General features: G+C 37.4%; 1 protein-coding gene across 1 annotated transcript in view; it reads left to right on the top strand.

Moving 5' to 3' along the window:
* Positions 1-9,707, top strand: part of LOC137003875 (CD276 antigen homolog) — a 92,608-nt gene extending 82,901 nt beyond the window's left edge. The window contains exons 4-6 of the mRNA XM_067364142.1: positions 3,344-3,700; positions 4,036-4,137; positions 9,211-9,707. Of these exons, the coding sequence (XP_067220243.1) occupies positions 3,344-3,700; positions 4,036-4,137; positions 9,211-9,707 (956 nt within the window). The remainder of the gene's footprint in view (positions 1-3,343; positions 3,701-4,035; positions 4,138-9,210) is intronic.
* Positions 9,708-14,305: the final 4,598 nt, after the last annotated feature.

Genomic DNA, 14,305 nt, shown 5'->3' with positions numbered 1-14,305 from the left:
AATATAATTTTAGTTATGAAAATTATGAAATTAGAAATAATGGAAATTTGGAAATGTAGAAATCATTTAAAATTACTTTCTAGAAAAATAGGATTTCAATTTCAATTTAATTAGTTTTATTAAATTCAAATTTGACAATTAAAAATTCTAAGCCAGTATTTCTTTTTCAAGTCAAATGCAGGTAAAACGATTAATAATTGTAAACCAATATTTTTCTATTTAAAGTAAAATATAGGTAAGGTAATCAGTGAGAAAGTCAAGGGGAAAATAAGGACAGACCAACAAGTGTACATAAAATTGAAGTGTTTTAAATGGTTAAATCACTTAGTTGCTAAAACAGACACTGCGTTCACACAATGATGTTAACTAGCTTAGCTTCGAGGCTAAAGGCTTTAGCATATGAACTTCAATGTAAACAACTGCAGAGGTTAGCTTTAGCAACACCGTGCGGTTTGTTTACAATGACGTTCTTCCGGAAGCGTTGGTTAAGACTTCCGTGCCACGACTGTAACTATGGCGACCAAACTAAATGATAGTGGCGAACATGTGAATTACATCAAATACATGTAACTGTACAAATGAAAGACACATGCACGTACAATCAAGCGTTACGTGAAATGTCGGCGCATTTCAACTCTATAAATAAGAGACACCACTCGTAGCTGTTTTACGACGTGGGGCTTAAACTTAAAGTGATAGCTTTCTGCTGTAATAGATGGAAAAATCGCGACCTCGGAGGGTCTCTTTGCGTGCAAAATATAACAGTTTCAAATCACAAATTGCGCTCGGACATACGTAGTGTTACACGAGCTCAAACAAGCAAACGTATAGCGTTTAGCAAAAGGGAGAATATAGCAGATTGAGTACAGTGGAACACGCACTATAACCAGTTTAGCTATAAATATAAAACAAGCAAGCGTATAGCGTTACTGTTTTACAAAGGGGAAAATAGCAGATTGAGTACAGTGGAACACGCACTATAACCAGTTTAGCTATAAATATAAAACAAGCAAGCGTATACCGTTACTGTTTTACAAAGGGAGAATATAGCAGATTTAGTACAGTGGAACACGCACTGACACTTTGGCTATAAATATATGGTTTTAGAAACAGATCGAGGAACACGCTCGATCTTGCCGTTCTGTGAGGAGAGTATTCGTCCTGCACAGACTATTTAAACTAAATGCAGTTTATTTTCAATTCAGCTCTCTGATACACATTAACGTTATTATAGCTATTTGAATGACGCTGGAACACGCAGACATCAGGATAGCTATAAACAAGGCATTCTAGAATTTAAGGAACACGCTTAATTCTTACCTTATAGTATGTGTGATACAGATCTGAAATTTACTGCAGACTGGAGTTTAGAGACAAGACAGCAGACTGGGGTTACAGCTCTCACTCATTCAAGCACTCGTTCAAACGGACCGCGCCGTGCGCGCTGCATACGTCACACAAACACTGAGGGGTTTAATAATTTGCGTTGATAAAAAGAAAAATGACTTGAAATGTGCTCCAAATTTAGATTAAACTGCCCGCATTCTCCACCATTACTGTAGGGAAAACACCCTAGGAAGTAAAATTAGCTCAAATGATATATTTAGGGAATTATAAAGAGTTGTTTAGATTACGACCGAGCAACTGATTCGTCCAGCGTTCATTTGCTCGAGCCGTAATAAGCTCTTGTAACGGATATAAATATCCAACAATCGTGAAAACACTGATTAGAGCACGGTAACTTGATCACAGTTTAAGACATTAAATCATAAAGCACATAATACAAGACACTTTCCTTTTAAAATCTACAAGAGATTTTATTTATTCTAACACAAACTAATCTAACACAAAGGCACGCACACACACACATTCATACGCGTTGCAGTAAGAAGGAAATGAGAGAGAAAGAGTTTTGAAAGAGAGAGAGAGAGAGAGAGAGAGAGAGAGAGAGAGAGAGAGAGAGAGAGTGAGAGTGAGTATCTGATTAACCGAATTCCTATCAATGCATTTCAAGGACCAGAACGAACCATGAATCATTCATTTATGCACCAGTTCAGTTTTGGTCTGGAGGTACTTGCTTGCGTTGACTTAAAGGTGAATCTCCCTCGTCGTGCAGAGAGGGGTTTCCCAAGTCGATGATTGGTCCAGATCAGGTCCGTGTGGAACAATGAAGGAAGTCTCTTTGTCGCTGGAGTTGAAGCGGCAAAAGTCGTTGGTTGAACTTTGCGGCGAAACTTAGGACACGAGACTTTCAGCGGTAAAGGAAAATTAAGTGAAGAAAAGAAAAGTGAGTGAAGGTGGGATGGCTTGAATGGGCGGCTGGTCTGTTCTTCTTGTTACTCCATTGTTCTTGGTACTCTGGTCATGGTTTCTCTTACCAGAACTAACCAACTCCAGTTCGTTTACTAACCAACTTCTCTCCATTCACTATCTTGCAATATGATCATTTAAACTTAGTTGTTTGTCACACCTCTGAGGAGTCTTGGCCAATCAGACATTGTCCTGTTTCAAGAGGGCCTTCCTCTGCCCCCAATAAAACATAAGTGTCACATCCCGGTCTGTCTCTGCTTTAGCAGATTGCCATTTTAACATAATTGCTGTTAAATGGGATACAATACATTTTAAACAGATTTCATTCAAGTCAGGATATAGGAAAGGGGGAAAGAATCAAATTAAGTCCAAATAAGGCATACTTTCAGTCATTCAGTCAAGAGTTAACACATTTACATGAATTGTGAGTGTTTCTAAAGCCTAACTGTTTACAGGTAGTACTTGTGGACACATAATGCAAAATGTATGTAGTTAAAAGATGTTTGATAAGTCCGTTAAAATTGTTGGAACAATTTTGAAGCAGATTTATTTGTTCAACAGTCTCTTTGGCTCTCCTGTGAAGTAAGGAAACAAAAGGGTCTGGATTGTCTCTCTGTCTTCTTGGGTGACCCTTTGGTATGTCGCTTCTGCTATCAGGAAGCATGTGTCGTAAAAGTAATCAGCCTGGCTTTATCTGCAGACGGTCCGGAGCCGGAACCTCAATTCTGAATTAGAATTATGTTTTGAAAGAATCATCATTCATTTGTCTGGTTCGTCCACAGTTGCTACACAATATAGTGAAGTTTCAGCTATAAAAATAATTTTAATACAGTGTAAAGTTTAATTGTATATTAAGAAATATCATTGTTTTAGTAGACTCAATTGAAATAAGGTCAGAGTACTCATAACTATTTTCTTAAACAACTGATTTGAGGTAACCAGTTTCCTCAAATTGAATTCTAGTGAAAATTGAAATCAAATTACATTTTATATATTTTCTGCTATGGAATTTAAACAATTCTTATTCTTTCAGAGTGTTTGCTAGTATCAGGATCAGATGAGTCCATATCTGCGTCCGTGGGTGAGGACGTCACTCTGAACTGCTCTGTAGACTCTCACATCCCACCTGAAGACATTGAAGAGGTTTCATGGAAAAAAACAGATGAAGATGAAGATATTCTGGTTCTGCTCTACCAAAACAATGAGGCTTTAGTAGATTCATCAGATGAGCGATACAAAGACAGAGCTGAGTTCTTCACTGATGAAATCCCCAAAGGAAACTTCTCTCTCAGACTGAAGAGTGTCAGAACTGAGTACAAAGGAGTTTACATGTGTCAAGTGTTTGCTGGAGGACTTTCATCCAACATAACTGTAGTACTAGAGCAACTGGGTGAGTAACAGATAAATAAGAAATAAAATCAAATCTCACATTTTAAATAAATGTGTTGGCAAGAGAGAGATGAGTTCTCCATGATAAAACGAAGAGAAATTTTCATTTTTTTTCACTTAAAGAAACCTGAGGCATGGCTTGAGCTCTGAGTTAAACCCCTCTATAACAGTACTGCACAGAGGGAGAATAAGAGAAATAGAGGAGGAGATGGGGAGAAGGAGGGATGCTGGAATAATTGTTGCTAGGATGACATAGTGACTGCTGCTTATATACGCTTGTAATGATGATTGAGTAAATAACTGCAGTATACAGTAACTGATGTCTGTGTCTCACAGGTTTCTCTGTTTTACACATAATGGTGTTAATTCTCTGTATTTCTGCATCTGGATCTGCACTTCTGCTCTGCTGTCTGATCTACTGTAGATCACAAAATACAGGTATGTTTGGATTTAAAATGTTTTTATTTCTTTTCATCAAAATCCATAAATGTTCAAAACAGTTTTATTCATCTAGTTTCATTTGTTTCATTCCTCACTGATGCTCCTTGTTTTTGTATCTCCACTCTAGATTTGCATCTTCAGATTTTGCTAGTGTTTTGTCCAAACATTATTTTGTTTTTTGCTTTCTTCCTCCGGGGTGCTGCTGAAGGTTAGTGTTTCAGTGAAGCAAATTTTTAAATTGATCAAGATCACAATGCCAATACAAAAACAATATTGTTACTTTCCAATATACTGTTTGAAATTTTAACTGTAGCACAGGTCATGCATTTTACAGACTGTCCCCCAAAAATAAAAATGACTCTATTGGTCGTTTTTTAAGCACCATATTACAACCAATATTTACGGTGTCATGCGCCCTCTAGCAGGCGTAAAAATAATGACAGTGTCGTGTTACGTCTGTCGTCATGAAATGATCAAACCAATCAAAATGTGTGTTCATTTAAATGCAATGTGTGGACTTTTTACACCATTTGTCCTATTTCCATTTAGCAAAACTCATTTTTTTATTAACGACTACACACACCCCACTCATAAACCTACCCACAGTGATTTATAGTGCATATATGAGCACATGCCTTCCCCCGATCGAACCCATGATCGCATGATCACATGTTTGCATATTGTTATATGTTGCAATGCAATTCAGGGAAATGACAAACAACCTGTAGGCGTACTGGTTGGAGAACATGATAAGGGAAAGTGTGTTTCAGTGTTATAGGGTTTGTTCACTCAAAAATGACATTTCTATCAATAACCCTTTCACACGTAAGTTTTAAATATCGTCGCTGTCCGATGAAAACCACGTATGTCCTTTTTGCCGATTTTAAGATTTTTCGACGGATTGAATGTCCAGGTTTATTTCCGTATACAATATGCTTCACATATCTAAATGGCCAATGAAAAGTTGTGAAATCATGTCATCTGATTTTCACGTATATCCATTTGGTGTCAAAGCTGTCAATCACGCCGCGTATCTCCCGCCCTGTGGAAGCATCTCGCCGGTCTCGTGAAGTTTCATCGAAGCTCAGCACTGGATAGCCGAATAACACTGTGAGGTTACATTGCCAAATAAACATAGCCTGGTGAGACAATGACTTTCCTTTATCGAGGTAAACGTTTCCCCCCTGACGCCAGACGTACGTCTAGGAGTGACAAAATTACGGTAGGACTGTGCAAACAAAGTATCTGTCTAGCATTACCATGTCAGTGTATTGATTCATTGTCCCTTCATAGTTTGCAAGAGACATTTAATAAATTTATAATTAATATTAAATAAACTAAGCGTATTTAATAAACTAAGACGTAGGCTATTTAATAAACTGAGCGTATTCATCTGTCAATATGAAACGCGACTTGGCCATTCTAATTAATGATCGGAAGAACACGTATCGACCACCGTTATTGTAAAATATGCACATATGTCCATTTAAACTCAATTTTGGTCAAATGTGGATTATATCATTACATTGGCAAGAATATGGTTACATGTAAAGATGCCGTACCAAGTATGACAACGATACATTCAACTGCTTTTGAAATACGGTGTTTTTTTAACTTCCTGAAAAGAAACCGTTTTGGACATACGTGAGTTTCATCGGGCAGCGACAATATTCTGGTGTAACTGTTATTTTTAATGTATCAGTTTATTGTTTCCATGGCAACACATCATTGCTTGTCATGTGACACCGCAGCCACAATAGCGCTGTATGACTGATGTTTTGCTTTTATTTCACTTTTTCTTTTTTTTAATTCATAATAATCACAAATTTGTTAACTATAAATTAAAATATGTGATTTTTTTGATTATCAAATATGTGTAAGTGCATGTATTTTGTTGTTTAAACACCTGTATAATGATCGCGTGTGCGTTGAGCTATATGCACGATGGGCGCAGCCATATTAGTTTAGAGAATCGCATCTGTTGGATTTGCAACACTTGAATTCATCCACTTCTCTTGAAATGCATGAAGGTAAGTGGCCGGTGAACTGGGAGAATAATAAAGTAAACTTTACAGTTACTTACATTGTGTATCTGATATGAATAAAACACGTCGTTAAATTATAATGGAAAGGACTGTTATTGCCGCTTCTATAGACATCATTGTGTATTTTACAAACTCTAAATTTGTTTTGTTATGTCTGAAACCTAAAATAAACATTATGCATATTTGTGATATATGACAACCGTTCAGCGCGTCTGTCTCTGGCTCAGCGCCAGCCAAAGCATTAAAGCACATTTGAATTTAGCAGTTGATCACGTGATGCATTTAACGTTCTAATCACACCGGTGTCATCATGCTCCAGGGACCAGCCTAGACTGATCACACCGGTGTGATCATACGCATCAAAGGGTTAATTACTCATGTCATTCCACACCATTAAGACCTTAGTTTATCTTCGTTACAAAAATTAAGATATTTTTAATGAAATCTGAGAGGTTTTTTATCCTCCATAGAAAGCAATGAAATGACCACATTCAAGGACCAGAAAAGTTGTAAAAACGTCGTTAAAATAGTCAAAGTGACTACAATGGTTCAACCTTAATTGGCTGCATCTGCATCACACGCATGCGTAATGCTGCTCACGTGAACAGCATCGGCCAATACTGAGCCGGCGTTCTGACATAGAAATTTAATTTTTGGGTGAACTAACTCTTTACATGTTTTCAGGTTTTAGCAGCTTTAATCGCATGTTTGGTAATTTCATGACTTAACTTACAACAGAACAACAACAGTCATTGCTCCTATTTCTTTTGCGCTTTATTTAAGCTATAATAAAGTAATTATGCAGCGTGCGCCAGCGCATTTGCGCATGCAATTCTTGAGTGCGCGCCACGAGCAAAGTATAACGGCTGATTGGACAGTCATGTTAATTTTTCTGAGTTTTACAGACATAGCCTGACATCATCTCATCTGACCGCAGTTCACTGTTGTTCAAGTGAAGCTCCCTCGTCGTCACCTGTAGCCTACCTTTTCCACGCTCGTTTGACTCGAGCCTGGCGCTGAGGTGAAGTCGGAATGCGCATCTGAAAAGTGTCCCGTTTGTTGTGTCGTAAAGAGACCGTTCTATATAAACGCAGCATTTTACTATGTTTAAAAAAAAAAAAAAAAAGATTATTTTTGGTATTTTGCTCTGTTGGTGGTTTGTGGAGTAGCATCACCCGGGGGGATATTTTTTTATCCCCCCCGGGGATAAAAATAATTCAGCAGAGGCAGAGATACACAGACCAGAAGGGGGGAAATTTCCCCCGTCCCCCCTTACAAATCGCACCCTGCGTGTAGGTATAAGAGAACAATATGTAAAGTTTGGGAAATAAAGGGGTACAACCAGGAAAATTAACAAATTATTTATACTGTAAGTATTTTAGAACTAATTGGTACTTATTCTTCTATCATGGTGGCAACAATCTCTTACACTCTTATAAGGAATGTGTTGAAAAATTACACAAATTATGTGTAACGCTGTTATTTACACATTTTGTGTTAATATTAATTCAAAATGTGTTGAAAAAATAACCTCTTTTACACATATCTATATGTAGTTTAAAAATTAACACAACTTGGGGATTTACTCACAGCATTTAACACAATATGTGTAGACTGATATGCTTAACACACTTCATGTGTATTGTATAACGTGTCTGTTATTTACATTTTAGCTAATTGAACTGAACCAATAGCAACGAGGGACTTTGACTGGATAGAATCCAGCAGAGCCGTTGGAATCCAGTCAGTCCATGGATAGTCTTTTATTGACAGCGACCATTTAGTTTTTACATTTATATTGTTGAAAATAAAACATTTATACCATCACTTCATTATGATACCCCTCGTGTCACAACTGCTCGTGATCGTGAAAAACACCTTTTATACCACGGAGGATATGATTTGCGCCGCATCAAGCCGATGACTGCTAGCAAGATACTTGAGGTAAGCTGTACTTAATCATATTTTTACTTATATTTACTTACAAAAAAACTATATTTTCTGCTGCTATTTTAATACTGGTTTAAAAGCGCGGTCACAATGCTTTGCGGGCAAAAAACGTCCATTGTCAATAGTGTAGCTGAGGCACGGCTAAACCAAGCTTTATGTTGGTCAACATGCGTGGAAATCGAGATATTGAATGATGAAAATACCTTAATCAATTAATGTATTTCGCATGCAAAAATTCGCCAAGCAATGTGACCGCTCCTTTAGACTGTGTATTGTACTCAGTTTACACAAAATGTCACCTGATGACACCTAATGGCGTATTGAAAATGGTTTACTCCTTAGTGATTGTCTTACTTAAGTAGTTGTAGTGGATTTGAAAGTTTGCTGAAATCATTGGCAATATGTGAAAAGTGCTTTGGAGCCACTGGTGCGGTGCAGGCTAGGTAACTTTAGCATACAATATATAATGATAACTTTATAAGTGACTTTTGCATTATGTCTACAGCAAATTAACTAATCAGAAGATGGACTATTTTCTATATTCAGTGAGCCTCACCAGATTGCATTTATTTAGGTAAGCATTGCAGTATATCTCACTAATCATTTAGCATTCTAAACAACTGTAGTTTTTATTTTTGAATTATTTTGATATTTCATTAGGTTCAAGAGTCCCACCTGACCAGGAAGATGCTTAATATGACTTCAGCATATCAGCACACAGGTGGGGTTAACTACTGAGGGAAAGAATAATCATCACATGGTGACTTCTTGCATGTGTCTTACTGTGCATTTATCTTACACAGCTATCCCTTCACTGCAGACAAGCTGAAATGCGCTAAATCCTTGATTACAGTCTTTACGTCCATGAATCATTTGGAGAGAATTAAATCGATGTAGTATTAAAATCTAATCTGCATAATTTAGTTTACAGTTGTGTGAATATGCAGACAAAAGGTTGTTGCTTACAAATATAAATTCTAAAATAAAGTATGTTGGAGTTTAAAAACAATTTGACACTCTCTTTCCCTCTTATATTTTTATATAGTGAACTTGTTTTAAGTGTTGCTTGCAACAGCACCTTCCTGGCCCATTCCTCTGACGAAGGACTCAGAGACAGGGCACCCTATTGCACCCGCATCCGGACCTTTGGAAACTTCATGTTTGGTCCCTGGACAGGACGCAGAGGTCCTTGGTGATCTACCCCAGTCGGTCATAGACACCATCACTTCCGCTAGAGCTCCTTCTATGAGGCACCTCTATGCGTTGAAGTGGAAACTGTTCATTGAATGGTGTTCCTCTCACCGAGAGAACCCTCAAATATGTTCGGTCAGGTTAGTCCTTTCCTTCCTGCAAGAGGGGTTGGAGCGAAGGCTGTCTCCCTCCACCCTCAAAGTGTATGTTGCCACCATTGCCACACATCATGATGCAGTTGAAAGTAAGTCTTTGGTAAGGCACAACCTGATCGTCAGGCTCCTGAGTGGGGGGAGGAGACTGAATCCGCCTCGCCTTCCCTTCTATATCCTCTTGGGACCTGTTCCTGGTACTTACAGCTCTCCAGGGACAACCCTTTGAGCCTTTGCAGCCAGCTGGGTTAAAAACTCTGTTTCTTAAAACAGTACTCCTGGTCGCATTAGCCTTTATCAAGAGTGTAGTGGACCTGCACACATTTTTGGTCAACGAATCTTGCCTACAATTCATCCCGGGTGACAATAAGCGCCCAAGGTTCCTACAACTCCTTTTAGAGATCAGGTATTGAACCTGCAAGCGCTGCCCTCAGAGGAGTCAGACCCAGCCCTGGCTTTGCTCTGCTCTTCTTAAGATTTATCAATGGAAGGAAAGAAAAAGAAGAAGACGAACAAGAGGAGGAAGAAGCTAAGCAAGAGAAATGAAGAAAGGGACAAAGCATGCTACGTTCTGTCAGAACTTTGTATTTAAAATGAAAAGCTGATTTAAAAAAAATGAATAAATAAATGTTGTAAATTTGTTTTGAATTAAGTTGTTTTTCAAATAAAGATTTCAGAGTCAACGATATCAGATTGTGTAGGCATTTTTTATATTACTTACCCTGGAACTACATGGAACAAGAGTTTAACAAGCACCACTTCTACATCTACAGCCCACAATGTCACACTTACCCTGTAACTACATGGACTAAGAGTATATTTCCCCACTATAAAAAAAAAAAAAAAAAAAAAAAAAAAAAAAAAAATTTATGTATTGGTACACTATTATAACAAAAGGCTACGCAGAGTATTTTCTCATTAAATTGAAACACCTGTAAAAACAGCATGCAACTACTTTACCTTTCTGACACTGCTTGTGTGCACTAATTGTTTATTTCGAACTTTATAGTTGTTATTGTGCACTTTAATCTGTTTGAAACATTTGTTTACTTTATACATTTTGTGTATTCTTCAAAAGTAGGCCACTGTTGTCATGATCACAGAAGAGAGTGCCCGTCACAGTCACCAGAGGGCACTCCAATCCGGACTATTCATTCACACCAGAACTCCATTTCCCATACACCCTGCACCTACCACTCAGCATACAGTCACTCTCTCACACACACACACGGACTACTTCACTACATTTCCCACAATCCCTGTCCAGCTGGTCCTCATCATTCAATCACTGACACACACCCACGCACTTTCGCACTACAATTCCCACAAGCCCCGTGACTGTAGTTCATCAGATTTGTGTATTTAAGCTATCTGTTCCCTCATTTCAATCGCGAAGTCTTGCCTTATCCTCTGTTTGCATTTCTGAGCGTTTATCCCTGTCTGTCCTCCTGTTCTCATTTATGGTGGTTGAATCTTTGCCTGTTTCTTGTTGGAATACTGCTTTGTTTATGGACTGTGATACCCTGCCTGTTGCCCTGACATCTTACTGCCTGCTTCACGACAACGATTCTGCCTGCTCTCCGACACTGTGTTTGTTCCTATTGACCACTGCATGTACAACCACGCTCACTTTTAATAAAACTCTGCATTTGGATCCCCTGACTGAGTCCCCAATCATTACAGAGGTAGGGTATCATAGTCCATAAACAAAGCAGTAATCAACCACAATAAACAGTCCAAGACAATAACAGGAAGACAGACAGTGATAAACACTCAGACATGCAAACACCAGATAAGGCAAGACTTTGCGATTGACATGAGGGAACAGACAGCTTAAATACACAAATCTGATGAGCTACACCTGTGAGGTAATCAGAGTCCAATCACGGGGCTTGTGGGAAGTGTAGTGTGAAAGTGCGTGGGTGTGTGTCAGTGATTGAATGATGAGGACCAGCTGGTCTGTGGGTGTACAAACAGAGTCCTGAGACAGGGATTGTGGGAAATGTAGTGAAGTAGTCCGTGTGTGTGTGTGTGTGTGTGTGTGTGTGTGTGTGAGTGACTGTATGCTGAGTGGTAGGTGCAGGGTGTATGGGAAATGGAGTTCTGGTGTGAATGAATAGTCCGGATTGGAGTGCCCTCTGGTGACTGTGACGGGCACTCACTTCTGTGATCATGACAACTGTTATATTTAAGGTTCTTTTTGTCGTATTATAAAAATACTAATCAACCCTGTAAAGCCTGAAATAATTAAATAATAGTCAGAAAACAATTTATTTTTTAAACAAAAGTGTGTTTTTTTACCTTTACACAAAAAATAGAAAAAGTTTGAAAGTGTTTTATGTTTTGTCATATATTTGATACACAAGGATTTACAATACGATACGGTGCAGTATAGAGGGGAAAAACAGCTTATTTTTACTTTAGACAGTACCACTTTGGCAAGTTACTTGAGTTTATTGAACACAATTATCTTTGGCAGTATGGCTCCTTATGGGGGTTCTTGCTCCACAATTAATTCAACTTACAAGAGCTTTAACATTAACCCCCGGAACCATCAGCTTGGAAATACATAGACAATTAAGACACTTTAGTATTGTCTTTAAAACTGAACATGATAATCATGTAGATATGGCAGTGGGACATCTATACTGTAGCTTGGTTATGAGGATGATTGTCTCTCAGCATGCAGTGAGGTTCATACCAGCCGGGACTTGAAAGTCTTAGTGATCTGAAACAAAAGAGGACGACAACCAGAATGTGCACAGTAAAGGAGTGCACAGGGAGGGAGGAAGGGTTGCGAGCAGTTTGAACATACTTACCGAGCAGCAATGCCAAGTATATATGTCCTGTGTCTAACAGGAGAATGGTAGTGATTGGAGCGATTTGAGAGCTGACCGCATCAGCTGGTCGCAGCACTATGCCTACGTGGCCTGACTGAACTAACACTGCGCACGATTTAGAGGTCAAAACTGAGCAAAAATTGCTGCAGTTGTTATTTATATGACCAAAAATGTAAATCAATTATATCTTTATAACAGTACAGCAGACTACTTATAATATTTTTACTTATAAAACGTTTATACTTCTGATCATTTTCCTGGTTGCTACCCCTTTATTCCCCAAACTTTAGATATTGTTCCCTTATACCTACACGTATGTACACTATAATTACCGAAAGGTACGCTGTAATCACGGAGTACTTTCTGGGCTGTAATCTAAACATTAGCCATTTTTATTTCCTCCAAATAATTGGTCAGCTGTTTCTCATTAAAATCTGATTGTATTTCAGGACCTCTGTATGATACCATCTCCTGCTGTACGCTTTACATTATGAGGCCTCTAATGCTGTTTTGGGCTGCACCATATTTAAAGGACTTTCCAGGTTTATTCTGTTTGTGATGATTTTTGGTTTACGATAAAAATGAATTATAATATGCAGATGTTCAGATATCACAATCTCTGTCAGTGATTAAAGTTCAAAACTGTTTTATGTTCCCAGGCATTATTAGAAGATGGATTGAGTCTTCAAGTATTGATGTACAACTTGCTGTGTTAACAGTGTTATTTTATTCAGGTAGGTTAATCTAAATATCCCACCGCAATAATGATATTTATTTTAATGCACAATAATATTTACTGTTGGTCCCATGTATATTGTAATTTATTGTACGCAATATATATAATGTTCTGTGTTATAAGAGTCACTGTATCTATTGTAATGTACACTTTAAACATTTTGTTTAGTTCTTTGACATGTGAAAATTATTGATTTATATGTGTTGCAGTTCTTTTGAGACAAATATGGACAACAATTGCATGGTATACGGAAGTTGATAAAGCAGTGATAACAGTCCTCTTTGTGTTAATTCTTCTGATGTGTCTCATTAAAATCATTAAAGGTAAGAATATTTGATCATAAGTGGAGGCTTTTGTCCCATAGATCATCGATCAGTATTTGTTAAAACAATTTATTTTCACACTGATTGGTGAGGAAGGAACTATATCTGTCTTTCATAAATATTGTATTAATGTAAATGCAGCCACATTCCTTTTGCTGCTGCAGTTTTGCACAGTGGCCTGTGGCAGATTTTGATCTGGCTGGTTATACTGAAAAACAAAAAACAAAAAAAACTATATTGAATTAACTATATTGATGATATACTGAAAAAAAAAAACCCAAAAAACAATGTCCATGTGTAAGTCATTTATAGGTTATTAGTTAATTAAATAATAATTTACAAAACATAATTATACTGTAAAAAAAAGAATGCTGTAAAGGTTATAGCAACTTACTGGCAATTTGGTTGCCGGTTTTTGCTTCCACTCAAAAAAGGGCATTTACAACATGGTATAATAAATGATCTGTTATAATTCATTAATAAATGGTTTACATGTGTTCACTTTACATTAAGCTTCGTTTCTACAGGTTATAAATGTTTATAACTCATTAATAAATTGTTCACAGGTTTCCACTTTACATTAAGGTTCACTTTCGCATGTTATTAATATTTATAACTCATGAATAAATGGTTCACATGTTTTCACTTTTGGGTAAATCAGTCCTCCAATTTGATCAAAGGAAGAATTTGTTTTGTTAAGATGGCTCTGATAGCAGTAAAGAAATGTGTAGCTATACATAATTCATTTGTAAATGACTTATTAACAAACACCTTTATAAACCTTTTACAAGGGGAACCTGTAAAGTGTTATCAAAAATACAGGTGGAAAAAAATACAATTTAAAATGATGGTTTTCTATTTTAATATACTTTAAAATGTAATGTATTTCTGTGATGCAAGGCGTCTAAACAGTCATATTACATCTATG

The sequence above is a fragment of the Chanodichthys erythropterus genome, chromosome 3 (assembly GCF_024489055.1).
Source record: "Chanodichthys erythropterus isolate Z2021 chromosome 3, ASM2448905v1, whole genome shotgun sequence".
In the NCBI taxonomy this organism is placed as follows: Eukaryota; Metazoa; Chordata; class Actinopteri; order Cypriniformes; family Xenocyprididae; genus Chanodichthys; species Chanodichthys erythropterus.
Note: the sequence above shows the minus strand (reverse complement) of the source record. Positions and strands in the feature narration are given on the sequence as shown.